Source organism: Marmota flaviventris, chromosome 10, assembly GCF_047511675.1.
Source record: "Marmota flaviventris isolate mMarFla1 chromosome 10, mMarFla1.hap1, whole genome shotgun sequence".
Lineage (NCBI taxonomy): Eukaryota > Metazoa > Chordata > Mammalia > Rodentia > Sciuridae > Marmota > Marmota flaviventris.
In genome coordinates this window covers 100,941,880-100,960,952 of record NC_092507.1, presented here as the reverse complement: position 1 = coordinate 100,960,952, position 19,073 = coordinate 100,941,880, and the positions used below count along the sequence as shown (strand labels likewise).

Below are 19,073 nucleotides of genomic sequence, written 5' to 3'. Positions count from 1 at the left end.
GGGCTGCAGGGAGTCAGAAATGTAGAGTAGGGCTTAAAGGTGATAGTTTCAGTATTACACAATGAAAAAGTTCTAAAGATTGGTTGCACTAAAGTGAGAATATATTTAACACTCCTGAACTGTACACTTAAATGAAAGTTTAGATGGTAAATTGTATGAAATGTGTATTTTACCACAATTTTTTTTAAAAAAAGATCACCCCACCAAGGTCTGAATTAAGTTTTAAGCTTCATGAGGCATCTGTGAGATGAGCAAGGGTATCAAACCTTTGGTTTTAATATAAGCTTGGTTTCTTTTCACAGTGCAGCCTTCATATTCATGCTTCCTATAGCATCTCTCAGAAACTAAACGTCCCGATGGCACCACTCTCAGAGGCTAACGCCGTAGGCATAGTCATTGCTCATGGTAAGGAGCTCTCCCTGCACCCCACAAACTGAAGTAGCTGAGCACTCTGAACTCAGCCAGAGCCCTTTGAGCCTGATTTAAAACACAAAACAAAGCCCACTGCAGATGATTTTTGTATTCCTTTGGTAGCATTTCTTGCATTATAACAATTTTGGCTTTTCATAGACTGCCCACTGAGGGAGCAACACAACTTCCTTTCTCAAGTTTTGATAGCCTTCTTTTCTACTGCAAGAAGCCTGCTGGGAAATCATCAGAATATATTTATTCCAATTCCCTTGTCAGTAAATCCGTCTCTGTTTCATTGCCAATTTGTGCTGATGAGACAGTGGATTATGTTGCAGGTAACGTGGGAGATGCCATCTCGGTGATGGTCCCAGATGTGTACATCTCAGACGATGGGGGTTACTCCTGGGCGAAGATGCTGAATGGACCCCACTATTATACCATCTTGGATTCTGGAGGCATCATTGTGGCCATTGAGCACAGCAACCGTCCTATCAATGTGATTAAGTATGCATGAGCTCAACTCCACACACACTATCTGCTTACAGGGCAACGGTGGGAATGTTCTTCAGTTTATCAAGGGGAAAAGGCATGGACCCTGATTCAAATGTTTGCATTCTACAGAACTGTACAGAAGTTTCTAGAAGGGCTTATGATTAGAACAACTCGGACTAAATGGCATTGTTTTTTCTTCTGACTCCCTGTAGTAACACATTTTGTCATTAAAATAAAAAAAAAAATCTCACCACAAAAATATGGAAATGTTCAAGCACTCTGAATTGGAAATGACTTTCTAAGTACAAGTTTTTGTAAGATAATTTGACATGATTAATTTAGAAGCCCATTCTCACCTGGTCACTACCCTGTCTTGCCTATGAAAGAATTTTTGTAAAGATATTTACTTCTGTCTGAATCCTTTTCTCTACTCTGTTAACTGTGGGCATTAAAAATGAAAGTGACTGTCAGCCAGTAAGCCAGCTCCTAAAATACAAAGGTTTCTTCTGGTTGGGGATCCCTTTATAAGTTGGTCCTCTGTCATGATCTTTCTCTAATTGTGATTTCAGGTTCTCCACAGATGAAGGTCAATGCTGGCAAACCTACATGTTCACCAAGGAGCCCATCTATTTCACCGGCCTGGCTTCAGAACCTGGAGCCAGGTCTATGAATATCAGCATTTGGGGGTTCACAGAATCTTTACTAACCCGCCAATGGGTCTCCTACACCATTGATTTTAAAGATATCCTTGAAAGGAACTGTAAGTGTCTCCTTTGACAGTTTCTACCTGAAATATGTCAGCCTTTTTCCTAAATAATACCTTCTTCAGCTTTATGTCTTTTAGTTGGGATAAGCAAATGTGTGTGTGTGTGAAAGGATCTTGGAGGATGCTCCACATGGTTAATCAAGCAATGGAATCATTAGAAAAGCAGTTTCCTTCTTGGGACTAGCACTGTCCATGAGAAATATGAGGGCAACATATGTAATTTAAATGATCCTGTTAGCTACATTATGAAGTAAAAAGATGGGCTGGGGTTGTGGCTCAGTGGTAGAGTGCGCACCTAGCATGTGCAAGGTCCTGGGTTCGATCCTCAACATCATATAAAAATAAATAAATAAATAAAGAGCTATTGTGTCCAACTACAACTAAAAAATATAAAAAGAAAGGTGAAATGCATTTTGATGATAGGATTATTTTCATATATCAAAACATTATCATCAATTTAAGCTATGTTAAAAATTGCTGATTTATTTTACGTTTCTTCCAAGTCTTTGCAATCCAGTGTACAGTTAATACTATACTTCTAGTGAATTTCAGTTCAAACCAGCCAGCCACATTTGGTTCGGCTACTGTCTAGGATAGTGTGGCTTTGTACTGGAGAAGAGATCTCCTGTACCTTTAATGAGCTTTTTTTTTTTTTTTCTGGCTTATAAGAATAGTACATGCGTGTGTGTGACAAACATTATTTCATTGACGTTTCAGGGGTTTCCACCCTTGATTAGTCAAATGCAGTAGGACTATAAAGAGAAAATCTTAGAGGAAAATGTTTGCAAGATAATTGGTGGTGTCACTTCTCAACATGTTGAAGTGAGAGTTTTCATGCAACGACCTTTGGCTCAAATGTCAGGTGAGGTACTGGAATGGCCAGTAGGCAAGTGTGAAGCCCACACTGACCTATTCAGCATTCTGTGACTTCACACTAGAAGACATGGTGAGGCCCAGAAAATGATTTCAGAAAAATATTGACAAAATCCAGTGCACAGTGTTCCCAAAGTGTCACAAGCAGACCTAGACCCAGTGCCAAAGATTCCAAACCCAAGCTATGATAAGAAATATGAAAGATAAAAGAAAACACTGGAGGAAAGGCAACCTGTAGTCACACGCTGGTGTAACACTATCAAAGACTTAAAGTTTCAAAACCTTCTAGTTGGATTTTGGTCCTATTAGACTGGGTTATAAGTCCATTTCTTCAGAGTATTATTTAATTCGATGACTTCTGAGGAAGCAGGGCTCTTGGTTTGGACTTTACTTAACTTTTGTTTTTGAAGTATGTTTTTAGTTTTAGATGGACACAATAATTTACTTATTTGTTTGTTCTGTGGTGCTGAGGATTGAACCAGTGTCTTACACATGCCAGGCAAGTGCTCCACCCCTGAGCCACAAACCCAGCCCTACTTAACTTTTCTACAGGGTGTTTAAATGTGATTTAAACCCGGAGGGCCATTATCATCTAAATTCATTAAAGAGACTGTAAAAGAGCTGGCTTAGTAGTTTTCTCCGTAGCAGGTGATCCAAACGGTTATCCCTAAAGTTTAGCGTCATTAAGAGATTTGTTAAGCACCTGCTCTCTAACAGACTCTGTCCTGGTCTTCATATCCTGAAGGATAAAAACCTAATCCACAGTCTTTAGGTTGCAGCCTTAGAGTTGTTTTCCAGGAGTGGATGATATGAAATACTGAGCCAGAAATATTGCTGTCAGCAGTCCTCATCTGAGAGCCAATCATCTGGAGATAGAAGTCTAGAAAGAGGCTATTTTCCTTTCTGTTCAAAGCAAACTAATTTAGTAAAATCAAACCTGTGCTTTAGGCTGTTCAGTATTTTATTCTGAGCAGAGTCCCAGGAGTGAAAAACTTCTGGTTACTCACTTCTGACAGCTCCTGCAGACTGAGGGCATAGGTGAGCAAGACAGACAGCAGCCTCTTAGTTTGGAAGGAACTCTAGAGCTCCCTTGTCCAGCTTCCCACTTCAAAACAAATAAAGTTTTTCCTAATTCTTGAAAGGATGATGAGATGGAAAGAATCCTCTTTTGGCATGCAAGAATGCAATTGCTAGTAGGCTATAGACTAATGTAACTTTTTGTTTGTAATTCCTAATTGGAGTAATAAATTGAGGCAGACATTCCTGCCTTCCCTCCCTCATTCTTCCCATAGCCTGGCAGCTGCCTCCCATTGGTGACCTTGTGCAATGCAGCTTCCTGAACCATCTGTCTGTCCTTTAGGTGAAGAGAAGGACTATACCATATGGCTGGCACACTCCACAGACCCTGAGGATTATGAAGATGGCTGCATTTTGGGCTATAAGGAACAGTACCTACGGCTGCGCAAGTCGTCTGTCTGTCAGAATGGTCGAGACTATGTTGTAACCAAGCAGCCATCCATCTGTCCCTGTTCCTTGGAGGACTTCCTCTGGTATCAGCACTCCTCAGATCCCTCTGTCAGCCCCTGTCCCGTGTAGGAGGAGGTGAAAGACAGTTGTCTTATAGGGCTAAAAAATACTGAAATCTTTTTTCCCCAAGAGTGGAGAACTGCTGCTTCTTATCAAGGAAATTGAGGCACAGAGAGAGGGAACCAAACTTGATAATAATTGGACAGATAATATTATCATACTGGACAGTTAATCATTGGGCAGAACCAGCAAGCACCCCAGAATTCCCAACTTGGCAATGGTGGGAAGAAGAAAAGTTATATAAAAAGGAAGAGAATAAAACAAAACAATGTATAGAAAATGGCAAGAAAAACACCAAGGAAAGTGGTACAGGAGCAAAGAGGAATTGGACTTTAAAGAGCAGCCTGACGGTTTGAGTGCAGCAGGTAGGGCACTAGGTTTTGCATCCGTGCAAGACTAAAGACAGATGTTTTTTGGTCCTGAGAGACTAGAGGCAACATCAATATGTTCATGGTCCTTATGTCCCATTGAGGTTTAGAGGCCATCAAGGTAGACTTCCTAGAATTCAGGACTGTCTGGGTGAAAGAATTAGTTACCTGGCTGGCATAAGATTAGTTGCTTTCATAAAAAGGCAAGGAGTTCCTGTGTTGTTTAAAAGAGGTAAACCAGGGCCCAAAGGAGGAACAGCTTCACCTCACAGGTAATAATCTAGTGGAACTTGCTACAACTGTAGATGCTGACAGGAGGTAAAAATGGATCCTAAAGATCTTGGATCAAAGGCAAGGAAGCAGGCATGTCCTCCTCCTCCCCCACTGTCTTCCGTTGAACCGCAGGTAACCACAGAATGCAAGTTTGAGGGAAATACAGGTCTGACTCCACACAGCTTCTCCCCTGGTTCACATCTGAATGTGGAATGGTCAAGGGCCCTCCCGTCTCCATTTCCACAGGAAAAGCATCACTCAGATCACTTCTGGAGTTGCAGTCAGGCTAGAGTTTGTTGTGGAGTCAGAATGGGACAGACCTGTGAGACTCTGGAAGCTGTGTCCCATCTTTGACTCCACATATGCCAGGCCCTTTCCCTGAGCTGCTGCTGTTTTCCAAGTCTGCCATGATTTTGCAGTGCTCCATGTAGTTGTGCATGGTGCCTTCTCTGCCTGAATAGTCTGTCCACATTCCCCTGTTGACCCCACATCAAGGGAGTTCCTCCTTGGCTTTTAAGTAGCTCAGATAGCACCACTTTAAAGCCTCTCCCAGTTTTCCCTGATCTTGACATCTGCAGTACCTGCATTCTAGCACTTACCATCTTTAACGATGCTTGGTTCCACCAACAAACCCAAACTCCTTGAGAGCATGTTATATTTGATAGTAATATAGTGGTAATGATAGCAGCTGACATTAAGCACTAACTGTAGTCAGCACTGTCCTCATGAGAGGTTGTGCCTGACTGGCCCTGAGAAGTGAGACATGAAGCCAGCATCACAGCTCTAGTGCCCACACCTTGGACCTCACATGAGTGAGGATAGTTTCCCTAAAATTTTGGGTTGATTACCTAAAATTCTTACCTGAGATTTCCCCCTGCTATTAAGAGGGGTGGCATGTTTTTGCATCTTTTGTCCCTGCCTTGTCCCCTAAATACTCTTCAGATAACACTTGAAGTACAAGCAGCATCTGTATATTCCCTAAATAGTCATTCAGTGCCTGCTGTGGGCAGGGCAACACAAAGTGCTAATGGAAGGGCTTGTATACAGTTTCCTGGTAAGATGTACATAATCATGACACAAATCAGAAAGTAGTAAATGCTAAGAGGGTGTAAATAAGGGAGAGAAGACACCATCTGGAACTGGAAGGAGATGGGTCACAGAAGGCTTTATTGAGGAGACGGCATTTGAGCTGAGCACTGACAAATGGTAGGATTTAACTATGCATATCTGGTAAGAAAGTGGTCGATAAAGCCCTGGACTGCTGTAAGCATAGACACCCAACAGCTAGACCAAGGAGTGGTGTGCTGGATGATAGTGCCCCCTCTGACTGGGAGAGGAAGTCAGAGCAAGCATGATAAGTAAGAAGGGGCCAGGTGGAGAACGTTTAGACCAAATTTTCCACTTAAATGGTGGGAAGGAAGGTAGTATGGTGAAGTGACAAGAGGGTGTTAGCAGAGGAGAAGGCATGCTATGTTTTGACCGTATTATTCCTTTGGGGTTCAGGAGTACATTTCAGTGGCAATATCTAACAGGCACTTGGAAATGTAAAATTAGAGCCAAGAGAGAAGGAAAACCTGGAAGTTTAGTAGTAGCCAAAAATAGTTATGGTCACTGAGGAAAAAGAGACACAGAATAAAAAAGTGAAGTATAGAACCTTGAAAAAGCCTGTGTTTATGGGTTAGGAATACAGAAGAGGAAGCAGTGGTGTCATGGTAGGTAGGGGCACATGGTGTGTTGGATGCCACAGGACAGGTGGCCAAAGTGAATGACACCAGAGAGGGCTCTGCTGGGTTGGATGGTAGCAGGCCTTGGGGGAGCCTCAGATACTCATTTTCAAGGTTGCAGAGAGTATTGAGACCAAGATGCATGGAATAAAAAGTAAATTAATAAAATATGGCCAACTGAAAATATTCTTTTTATAAACTGAACTAGTAAAGGCGAGAAGGTTAAGGAAGTAAACTCTAGAGTAGAGACATATTTAGACTAAGGAGAAGTCACCATTTGAGTGAGAAAGATTGTCCTCTCTTATACTGTCTATGAAGGAAGGGCCCAGCGTGTATAGAAAGAGTGGGACCAAGAACAAGGACACTCGTGGAGGGTCAGCTGTGGGGAATAGGCAGGACATTATTTCTTTAGAAGAAACAGAGAAATGGGAGCAGATGAAAGGCACTGGAAGGAGATGGGATGGAATGAAGGCAAGAAGGGGGTGATGATGTTGAAGGCAAGGACAATTTAAGAAGCTAAGAGGGAAGACAGGAAAAACTTGACATATATCCCCAAGGGCACTATGTAATGATGATTGAAGGAAAAAAGAATTGCTGAATGATCCTGCATTTAGATCTGATGCTACTTTTGTGGCCTCCTCTTTGTCATCTTGGTCTTAGTTGTGTGGGTCCTGACCCCACTGCTCAGTCTCTTCCCTGTACTCGAGCTGTCTGCAGGACCCCCAGTCTTGGGGATTAGTGGACTTAGTCAGTCAGTCCCATCACTATAACAAATACCTGAGAAGATCAACTTAGGGAAAAAAGGTGTATGAAGTCCATGGTAGGTTGGCCCCATTGTTTTGAGCCTGTGGCAATGCAGCACTTCATGGTAGAAGTGCATGGCACAGCAAAACTGCTCACCGTGGCCAAGAAGTAAAAGAGACAGGAGGAAGAAGGAACTGGGATCCCTGGTGACCTAAAGACTTCCACTAGACCCTACCTTTTAAAGGTTTCACCACCTCCCAATAGTGCCACAGCAGGGACCAAGCCTTTAATACATGGGCCATATGGGGACCACGTGATAAAATCCAAACCATACCATGGGCCAGAGAGAGCTGTGGCAGACCTTCCTGAGCTGCTGATAACTTCTAGTCTGGAATGTTCCTGACTGGAATATTAGCCATCCACTGTTCCACATAAAATCTCCATTGCTATTGTTTTTCAGTGACTTTGAAAGCTACCTTATCTGTTGACTTTTGCAGTGATTTTGGCTACTTCCGTCCAGAAAATGACTCAAAGTGTGTGGAACAGCCAGAGCTGAAGGGGCATGACCTAGAGTTTTGTCTGTACGGGAGAGAAGAGCACCTGACGACAAATGGGTAAGACGGCCTTTCCTCCCTCACGGTGGCAAAAGAATCATCATTGATCTGAGTGACAACTGCTTCTCTCCACACAGACCCAAGCAATATTCCCAGCATTCATGAAAGCACTGCCTGGTAGAACTTAATGTGATGATAGAAATGTTCTGTGTGCTGTGGGAACCCTAGCCATGTGGGCTGTCGACACTAGTGCAGCTGAGGAGCTGAGTTTTTCATTGTAATTAATTTTAATTTAAATATCTATCATGTGGGACAGTATGACCCTAGAGGAGCCTTGTTATGCCTCCCCTCTGATACATTTCAACACCACCACCCCGCCGCCGCCAATCTTTGCTCCACTTGTTAGTGAGCATTCTCTGGGTCATAGTTCTTTGGCATGGATTCTTAAGGTAGAAAGAACAGACATGTCCCCAGCAGCAAGGGATAGAGATGCTTAGTCTGCTCAAGCCCCGAAGCTGCACAGAATATCCCCATGAACATCCCTGTCCCTGACCTGAAGGACAACACCTTACCAAGCTAGACCTGTACTGCACCATGCAGTATGCCAATCATGGAACAACATGTTTTGCATAAGAGAAAGAGTTTATTCACAAGATGGCCACGAGTGTGGAGATTGGAGAACAAGTCTCAGATCCATCTCCCTGAGGACAGGATTTAGGGCTACTTATGGGATAAAGAAGCATGATGTTTTAAGGCATGGGGAAAAGTGACTAGGGGTGCAGTGGTCTGCATGTACATAGTCAATCTTCATAGCTCTTCCATAGGACACATGTTCTATGGAAAATGGTGGTGGTAGCATGGTTTCAGGACTGTTTTTGGCTTTCTGATGTCAAAAAATCATCCATTCAATTGTATATTAAAAAAAAAAAAACAATACAAAATGTCACCTATCGGACACTGAAGAGACTCAAGTGAAGAATATGTGGCTTCAACAAAAGCAGCCTTTAAGCCCCTGAAAAGTAACCCAAACAACTCTTATTATGACCTATATGTTATGTTGTCTTTAGCAAAGCCAGTGGGGACTAATAATATATTGCCCAGTTGCATGACCTCCAAAATTGATGATTTTTAAAGTCAACTTAAAAGCAAGTAAGAACAAATGAAGCTAGAGGGTTTACTTGTGTTTCTCTCTGCATCATAAGGACAAGAAACTTTTCTGCAGTTTTTAAAGTCTTGTTTCTAGGAAATAGGCAAGAGTCCGGAATATATCCTTGTTTTCTATTAACAGATCTACCTTTTTTTCTTTCTTCCCTTTCCTTCCTCCCTCCCTAATTTCTTTGCATCTGTTAAGCATTTTATTATTAAAAAAAAAAAAACTGGAACTCATATACACAAACTAATATGAACGAAAATTCATCATACATATACTTCAATTTTTAGTTTGACCTATTAGCAGATCTTTAGCTTCATTGATTTTGTCTGCCATATAAGGAGATCCTCCTTTGGAGGAGTTAATAGTGCAATCTGTTGGTGAACATCTCTTATTCTTCATTACTGGCAGTAGGGCTTATATATAGTTTCTGCTTTCTATTTTGTCATTTTGGGTTCAAATCCACCTCTGTAATGGCCATCGCTGAAGGCAGATTCTGGTGGACTTTGAGAAGCTTGTTTTACATGAGGCTCTGCACACTAATAGCTTGCGAGTCACAAAGGCCTGCACCAGAAGGAGTCAGTTGAGTGCTACCATCATACTAGCCTCAGCTTGGGTTGGTGCCCCTGACTCCAGCAGGAACGCAGAGCATCCTAGCCCAGGGGCCACAGCCACTATCTATATGCCTTTACCAGAAGGCACCACAGCCACCAGCAAGCAGAAAGCCTTGTGAACAAATCTCTGCCTTTCAGGTACCGGAAAATTCCAGGAGACAGATGCCAAGGTGGGGTGAATCCAGCTCGAGAAGTAAAAGACTTGAAAAAGAAGTGCACAAGCAACTATCTGAGTCCCAAAAAGCAGGTATGTTAAAATAGAGCAAGTTTTTAGTACAAGCTGGATTTTTGTGTTTTGTCAGTGTTATAGCATCAAGAATTTTGCTACTGACACAATGTGGCCAAACTTCCTGCCAGACTTCCCTGTACACAGGCAAACTGTTAAGATGAAGGACAGGCCCCTTAACCCAATGATAATTCATCCCACTAAAGCTCTCTTTTGTTGGGGAAAAATGGTGTTCTAAAATGTTGCAAAAGTCTTAGAAGCATTTATTTGTGGAAATTTCTGAAGCTAAGTCTTTTAGGAAAAAAACTCAAGAAGGATAGCTGTTGGTTTATAATGTATGCATGGGTTGAAATATCACACTGTACTCTGCTAATATGTACAATTATTACATATTAATAAAAATTTAAAAAAATAAATTTTTAAAAAAGAAGCTTGCTTATAAGGGCCATGACCAGGAGTTGTACACATGCAGAGAAGAGTTTTAGACCGTAGGTAGAGTGAGTCTGTGCTGAGTCATACCAAGAATATTCAGAATGAAAAAATGAACCATAGTCATAATGGGCTAGTTTTGCTTTAGATGCAAATTTGGAGGCTGATTACAAATTGTGGTACTGAACTATCTCATTGGGATTTGGAGATATTGTGAAGAAGAAAGCTCTTGATAAATAAGCTGTGGACCAGCTGTGTGACTTGGGGAGATAAACTGTGGGATCTGCTTCCTCATCTGAAATATGAAAGGTTGAGCCAGACAATCTATAGTCACCTCCTTTCTGCTCTTCCACGGGATGAGACCAACAAGGGTGGGATTAAGCAGGCAACTGGAGAAGAGTGTGTGGGTGTGTATATTTGCAAGGGGGCAAGTTCTTCTTCTGAGTCCCTGTCCTGGACTCCTGGTGGCTGTCCTCAGAGTGTTTGTGTGTGTGATTGCACAGGACTCCCGCCCATAGGGACACAGCTTGTCCCAGAATCCAGCTCCACCTCCCCTTGGATAAATTGAAAACATACACTTCCTGTCTCCCACCCAGAAGCAGGTAGGTTACACTCAAACAATGATATGATAAGGCATATTTGTAAACACAAAAATTAAATAGAAACATAAATCTTGATGTCATAGAATGGACTGCCTGGATAGCATTGACATAGCTTCCTCCCCATGATAGCCCTGTTCTAGATTCGTTCAGCCCACTACTATCACAGTCTCCCTTTCCTGCTCCATCCACCCTTAAGCTGAAAGACTTGCAAACAAAGAATGTAGAACACTCACAGTTACTGTATTCAATCTAGGCAGTTGCCAGCATTGAAGCCCTACCTTTGCAGCTTCCAGGCAGTAGAGCTCAGACTCCCCTCTGCCAGCTCTGATGCTCTCCTGGTAACACTGAGATGGTTCATTGTGGGGGTTGGAAAAGTACCATCAATAAGTACCTTGGGGTACTGGGTTGTGGCCCAGTGGTAGAGCACTCACCTAGCATATGCAAGGCCCTGGGTTTGATCCTCAACACCACATAAAAATGAATAAAATAAAGGTATTGTGTCCAACTACAACTAAAAAATAATAATAAAAAAATAAGTACCTTGGACTGTAGATCATTCTCAGAGAAACCGGGAACAACAACCTCTTCAAATACAGTCCTAGAGTATGTAGAATATGCATGCCTAAAAGCCTTTGTGTTTGTGTTTTGATTTATCAAGAATTCCAAGTCAAATTCTGTTCCAATTATCTTGGCCATCGTGGGATTGATGCTGGTCACAGTCGTAGCAGGAGTGCTCATTGTGAAGAAATATGTGTGTGGTGGAAGGTAAGGAACACAGAAGTAGGCCAGAGGTACTGAATCCAAATCAGAAATTCAACCCAGCATGTATGGTTGGGTCTGCCTTTGGCAAAAAGTTGGTAGTGGAAATGATGTTCCGAAAAAAATTAGGCCTAAACCAGGTGCAGTGGCACAGGCCTGTAATCCCAGTGGCTCTGGAAGCTGAGGCAGAAGGATCATGAGTTCAAAGCCATCCTTTTGGCGCTGGCCTAAGCAACTTGATGAGACCCTGTCTCAAAATATAAAAAGGGCTGGGGATGTGGCTCAGTGGTTAAGTGCCCCTGGGTTCAATCCCTGGTACCAAAAAAAAAAAAAAAAAGGCCTAAATCTTCTCATATCTCATATTTCCCATGTGTCACCAGAGGGCTGTGCTGCCTATATGTGCAGCTCACTCCATGAGTGTACAAAACTGGAAAAATCCATAGTCCTATAAGAAGAGCACCGCTGCTCCCGACGTGAGACTAACAAAGGTTTCCACCCACAGGTTCCTTGTGCACAGGTACTCAGTGCTACAGCAACACGCAGAGGCTGATGGTGTGGATGCTTTGGACACAACCTCTCATGCTAATAAAAGTGGTTATCATGATGACTCAGATGAGGTGAGGCCATTTCTTCTTGAGGAATAGCCTAAAATGATTCACCTACTCATGACCAGTCTACCATTTGGGCAAAAGAGGGTATAAGTAGGAGCAGCACCTTAATGACTGTAGGATTCAACCAACCCAGAAACTGGATAATTGCCTTCAGAATAGAAACTTTTTAATCTGTCAGTAATCTGTCAATAATATGACTTCTTTTTCAGGACCTCCTGGAATAGCTGTTCAAAGGAGCTGGGACCAAGCATGGATAGTGGAACCACAGTACCTCTTACACTCCCTGTGGCTCCAACTTGGGGGAAATGAGTTTCCCACTGTGAGGGACCCAGCTCTGTTTCTGCTGCTTCCATCAAAGCCAAAAGGACCTTCACTAAGGAAATGCAGGGTGGGGGTGGGGAACCCTGAGTACAATTGGCTCTGAGGGGAGGGGGATTTAAATTCTTTAACGTCATTTCAAGTTCTGTCTTTTTTTAAAGTATGGGCTTTGGGGTTTTGTTTTATTTTTAAGGGAAACGAAATGGAATTTGAAGGGACTATTTCACTAACTCCACTCTTGCATGTTCTACGTGGGGCCCAGCCCAGGGCATCTGCCTACTTCAGCATCAACGTACCCAGTGCTGTCCCTGGGCTCTGCTGGCCACGTGGAGCAGCTGTGCAGCAGGAAACCACTGCAGTGACAGCACACAGCCTGGCCGCTTTTCTCCATTTGGGGACAGCCTGGCCCCAAGAACATTGCACACCAGCTCCTCACACAGAGCCCGATGCTGCTTCTCCCCCTCTCCAGGGACCGTAGACCACAGTGATTTTTCTTTTCCCCTGTTTAATTAGGCAATACCCTTGTTAATTGCCCTTTGGCAACTAACTAAACCATGTGCTTCCAAGACACTAAATCAGGAAAACTTACAGGGCAATATTTTTAACTTGGGGCAGGAAGAAGGGAGCAACAGAGAATTGACTAGATTTAGCACCTATTAAAGGCGAAAAACTGGCTGCTTCTGAGGTCGTTCAAGCTGTGCTTTGTGTGTGTGCCAGTGGACTTGCTCAAGGACAGGGTGCAGGCATGGCCTGGAAGTGTGCCCAGGCTCAATCATCTCTCCGCTGAAGTTGGTCAGTGAGCACACTGTGCCGCACTGAGGACTGGCCCTCAGTCTTCCCATTGCTCCTGGTGTGTTGGCTCATTGGTGAGCATTACAGTGGCTGCTCATCCGCCTCCTCCTTGGTTGCTATTGTACGTGGAGCCAGAACAAGAGTTGTTTTCAGATTTATAGACTTTTTTTTTTTTAAATCAGAATTTTCTGACCAGGCCCTCCTTCTCACCCCTTTCCCCAGCTTTGTCAAGTCATTTGTTGGCATGAAACTTTTGGCTGAACCAATCAAAAACACACTTCCAGTCTGGATACTTTGGGATCATATTTTAAATTTAAGGAAGTTTTCCATTTGACATTTTCCCAAATTAAACAAATTCTAGAATGCAGTTGGGTGGATTTGGGGGTGGCCAGATAGTAATGGAAAGCTGGAATAATTAGTTTTAATACAGCTTGGATATTTGCTATACAGTAATATAGTGTGGTCAGTCTTTGGTCTTACCATACCTGTTGTGCTGGTCACAGTTTCTCCTGATAATTATGATTGGGACATTCTTTAGTAAGATGCCATTTTGCTGCTAGTTCATTTTGTGGCTAGAAAGACAGTAAAAAGTAAATGTGCCAAATTAACTTTTGTCAGAATGTGAGAGCAGATGGCCAAGTTCTTTCCTCTCCAGAATGGATGAACAGCAGCAAGGACAGAGGAGGAGGGAGTGGATAGAAAATTTTGAGACTTTGAAATTGCAGTAAAATTACATGAGTCAGGGAGTTTCAACTAGAAAGTGAAGTTAGGGCAGTTTTTTTTTTTTTTTTTTTTAAGAATTAATATTTGTGAGGGCTAGAATTCGTTCATTTTGTAATTCGTTCATTTTGCATGGTTTTAAATTTTAAAATGATTCCAAAGATCACCAGCTCAAAAATGATGAAAGTGTCAGCCTCTGTCCCACCCTCAACTCCTGCTCAAAGTGAATTCAGTGCCCAGAAAACACCTATTAACACCACATGCCCTTTCTCCCACATGCCCTTTACCCAGATGGGGGTAGGTGTACCAGTACACAATAATCCTCATATTAGTTTTAAGGTGTAGGAAAGTTGATATTCTTCTCTGAACAGATAATATTAAGGTTCTTTGCTTATAATACCCGGGATTTCTGTAGAATTTGATAATTTTCAGAGCACCCACACACACACACACATTCTTGTGGTGGAGTGAGGAAGCAAACTTGAGTCTGTCGTTCAGGGTCCCTGTGCGTGAGGAGCAGCGCTGTCTTCAGAACTCTGGAGAATCATCAACGCTGGCAGGTTCTGAGTGCTTGACATGGGCTTCTTTCTTATAGGTTACTTGCTGTTCTTGAGGACAGGGATCAGTGTCATTTCTTTCAGAGCATTACTTAGCACCTTTTTATTTTCTTTTTGGGAAACAGAAAAGTTTATTCTCCTGTTTTTTTATGTCTGGAATCAAAAGTAATGGTAATCATGAATGTGTGTCAGGAAAGACCCCTCCTCTAGTGAAGGGTCACTACTGAGGAAAACAGAAGTGAGTCTCGTGGAAGGCCCCCTTCTCCTGTCTGCTGCTTCCACCCCTGCCTGGCTGGCTCTGTTGGCTAGAGGACCGTCTGCAAGCCTGGCCTTTTTTGGCCAGTTCACTTTCAGTGTCAGCCCACTCAGTCACAAGTATGTGCCCTCAGCCAGAAAGTAAAACAGTCTAAATCCATTATAGCTTCTAAAATTAAAAAACAAAAACGCTAATTTGTCCTACTCAGGTTAGGAGCATCGTCCTTTACTTGAAGGTAAAACCTAGCATATTGTTGTGTAAACTCCTAGGCTTGATGGTAGCAGAAGAAATTATTTCTGGAGGCTTGAACCATAGAATCTAGCATTGTTAGGTAGGTTGGACATGTCAGACAGTCTTAAGTCATCTGAGCTCTTAAATCCAAAACTCGATGTCCTTCCTACTCAAGATGTAGGGAACTTTTGGTTTTTACCAAGACCAGAGACCAGGACTGAATATGCCTAAGCTGTGAATTGATCAGGGACACTACTCAGAAGAGTAGAAGCCTTTGAAGAGTTTGGCTGCTGAAGGGTGGGCTCAGGAACTACAGCTGAGTCCCTATAACTGAACTCTGTGGTTGCTGCCTGCCCCTGAATAGACTTTCTCTTATTTAGGTTTTCCTATGGGTCTCTGCATGCCCCCAAATGGGCTTTTTCATCCCTGACAGGTTAGCATCAGGGATCAGTGCATCCCTCCGTCTCCTGCACTGGGCCTGTAAACATCCCATAGCCTGTGTCAAGACACCAGGATGCAGAGAGGGGCAGAGGGCCATCCACACTAGTCCCAGGGTAACAGGCTTCAGGCACTTGATTATTTCCTAGGCAAGCTAGCCTGATAGAGCGTGCCTGTCTTTTCTTTAGGAGCACTCTGCAGGGCCCTGCCCTCTACACAAGGCTAAAACCTCGCCAGCTCCTTGTCAGCACAGCCCTCTCATCTCCACGTTAAGCCAGGGTACTTGGAACTGTTAAAATAGGAAGGAATGCAACTTTTCAGCTTTCTACCACCTTCCTTCCAGGAGGAAAGTTAACATGGACTTAACTGTCCTTTGAAAAAACCAAAGTTTGAGATTTGCCATACGAGGTAGCGACAGGGAGGGCCAGAGTCCACAGGTGCCAGACTTTCTGTTCCATCTGCCATTATTTTGTCTAGTGCAGGCAGCTCCTGGAGCATCATCCTGCCCTTGCAGAGCCCAGGCCCTGCCCTCATGAGGGATAATTGAAATAGCAGGAGCATGTAGATTTCTCGGTTATGTTGCATAACAATAAGAACTAGAGCATTAATTTGAAATTGTCTTCAATAATTTGCTGTATGCATTTTTTTCACACCAGTACATTCTCAAGCGTCCTTGTTTATATGGAATAACATAAACTAACCTGTACCTTTATATATATATATGTGTGTACATATATACATGTATAAACTGTATAGTGTACATGTTAATGATTTATTGATATGCCCCAAATCTTTAATGCAGTTCTCATCTTCTGCATGCCCTCAATTGTGGTCAAGTGACTTTATGTCCCCTGGTGGTTCTGCTCACCTCCTGTGTTGGAGCCTCCAGGGAGGAGGGTTTGGGTCATTCTCTCCTTATCCTCGTGCACAGAAATGCTCAGGGTCCCCATGTGCCTGTTCATCCCTCTCTGGTCTCTTGTTCCCTTTCTGAGCATGTGGTCCCTTCCCAAGCCATCCTATGAAAGTGTATAGCAGTATTAAGATCATTACTGCATGTGTGCTGAAAAACCCAAGTTTTCTGTTCCTTTGGGACAGAAAATTGCATGTGAGGTGGAATAATCAAGTTTCAATGACCCATGTCAGTTACACAGCAAAGCCAGACCCCATAATGCAATTCCACAAAATGGAAATAAAACTGAAATTTCTTTATCATTGTGTAAATAAATCTGGATGTGTTTAACTTTGTACTGGTAATTTTATGTATATTTGCAATATTTGGGTTAGAAATAAAACAGACTGGACTTTGTTACCTGATCTACTGAGATGACTAAAGTATGGTTTGTTAATAGGATAGCTTTTCCAGTTTTCTAGCTTTGAGAACCCAACTCCAGCTACCAGAAAAAAAAATTAAGAGCTAGGACTGTGCATTTATGAAAGGTATTAGATACTTTATAGGGAAAATGAGTCCCCCAAAAGTGAGTTGTTTCTGCTAAAAATTATCCAACTTTCTTGTCCTTCATTTTCTTGTTTTTCATGCTCGAAAAGATCCACCTCCTACAGAGTTTGTGAGACCAACGCTCTTGTTCTCACCTTCAGGAAATCTGGCAGATCCACCCACACACCTTCTCTAGTTTCCTTTGCTTCTGGACACAGCAACACATCGTTGCTCTCCCAACTTCTGTTCCTTGTAGCAGAGTTGACAAATGACAACACTGGAAATTGAACTTTGATAGCTTTTGGTCCCCCCTTAGGTTTCACTTGCTACTCTGACTCCCAGTCTTGCAAATGTTGCCTGTAGGAGGGTTCCTGCCGCTCACCTTGAGCCCTTAGCCATCCACCCTGCCATTCCAGAGCAGTGTTTCCATTACTGCTCCAGCATCTTGGTCTGGAGATGACAGGGCAAAGCCCTGTGCTTGAAGGGACCACCCTCTGGTGAGAGAGTTCTATCTCATGAGATTATCTGGAATAGATTAAGGAATCCTACCATAATGAGCTAAGACTGCACCAAAATGTGTTTTTGTTTGTTTTGTTTTCTGTTTTTGTTTTTTTAATGCAGATTCCTGGATTCTACCCAGACTGATAAGAATTTCTACTGGGCAGACCTAAGGAATCTGCATTTTATTTTATCTTTGCAATAATGAGGATTAAACCCAGGGCCTTATACATGCAAGGCAAGCACTGTACCTCTGAGCTACATCCACAGCCCAGGAATCTGCAGTTTAAATTTGATTCTTTACACCTTCATTGCTACAAAAGGTTAGGACTGAAAGCTGTTCCAGCTTCCTCACCAAAATGTGGTTGAGTGAGGTATAAAAAGTGGGTTCCCTGGTTTGGGAGATTACAATTTCTAGAGGTCTGTGCTAGGATGGATGAGAAAAAGGTCAGAGACCTTTAGACCTTCTCTGACATGACACAAGTCTAACCTTTTCCCAATCAAACCAGACCCAGAGGTCAACCTCCACAGTTGCCCTCTTCAGCCATCCCAGCCCCTGATGAACAGATTCCTGACACCAAAGCACATCTATAGGTTGTTCTGAACCACAGACTATCCAGAGTTCAAAGAAACTGGGCTCCTATCACCCCAAGATGGTAAGAGTTCCTGGGATCCTACCAGGTGCCCCCTAGTTGGAGGCTAAAATGAATAAGGAGCCTATTCAGTCGACCACAATGATTTTTCTCCCCATGGAAAAAATATAGGGGTAAGGGAAGGATACATGGGAACTCTGTACTTTCACTCAACTTTGCTATGATTCTAAAACCACTCTAAAAATGTTTTGTTTTTTGTTTTTAAATACAAACGGAATGCTGTCTTCTGGAGATAGGAAAGCAGGAACATGATCGAAAACCAGATATTCTGAATGGAACATACAACATGTAAAACCGCAGGTGGGTGAGCCCAGAAACCAGGCAGGGCCTTTAATGCATCACCCACACCTATCACGGGCGCCCACTTTCCTGCATTTTATCATTTTGTCCTCAATATGATCATGGCATCAGTAACTCTTGTTTCATAGGCCTGCAGCTCTGAGCCACCAGCTGGTGACAGAGTGGTACAGCCAGAAGTCACACCTCCCTTCCTCCAGGAGCTCTCCTCCCTCTGCCCTGCTGCCTCTCACTTCATTTGTGCTTTATCTCATAGGGAGGGAGCCACTGACACTCTCAAAGGGAGAAAATACTGGCCTGACCTAAAATAGTTTCCATTTATCAAGCACTTAGTCAACTACATTCTGCTAAACACTTTACAGAGATTAGCTCGTTTAATCCACACAACGACCCTGTAGTTATTACTTTAGCCACTTTACAGATGAAGAAATAGACTTAAGAGACACTGTCAGGGCTGGGGGTGCAAATCAGTGGTAGAGCCCTTCCCTAGCAAATGCTAAACCCTAGGTTCCACCCCTAGCACCTGGTGTGTGGCAAGTCACACAGCTAGCTGGTGACAGAGCCCAGCTAGACTCTGGGTCTTTGGGTAGTGGTCTGTAGCCTCTGCCGTGTGCAGGCTCCACCAGGGCACTGCCCTGCTCTGGGGGCAGGGCTGGGGCAAAGAGAGGGATCAAGTAGAGAGGATGGGGAGGGTC

At 43.1% G+C, this 19,073-nt stretch overlaps 1 protein-coding gene across 2 annotated transcripts in view; it reads left to right on the top strand.

Annotated features, from left to right (window-relative positions):
• Window positions 1-16,813, top strand: part of Sort1 (sortilin 1) — a 67,945-nt gene extending 51,132 nt beyond the window's left edge. For both annotated transcript variants that reach the window (XM_071618154.1, XM_027922037.2), the window contains exons 12-20: window positions 303-405; window positions 747-915; window positions 1,473-1,663; window positions 3,903-4,092; window positions 7,736-7,852; window positions 9,695-9,803; window positions 11,472-11,578; window positions 12,075-12,189; window positions 12,393-16,813. In XM_071618154.1, coding sequence (XP_071474255.1) covers window positions 303-405; window positions 747-915; window positions 1,473-1,663; window positions 3,903-4,092; window positions 7,736-7,852; window positions 9,695-9,803; window positions 11,472-11,578; window positions 12,075-12,189; window positions 12,393-12,407 — 1,116 coding nt within the window. In that variant the 3' untranslated portion in view covers window positions 12,408-16,813. The remainder of the gene's footprint in view (window positions 1-302; window positions 406-746; window positions 916-1,472; window positions 1,664-3,902; window positions 4,093-7,735; window positions 7,853-9,694; window positions 9,804-11,471; window positions 11,579-12,074; window positions 12,190-12,392) is intronic.
• Window positions 16,814-19,073: the final 2,260 nt, after the last annotated feature.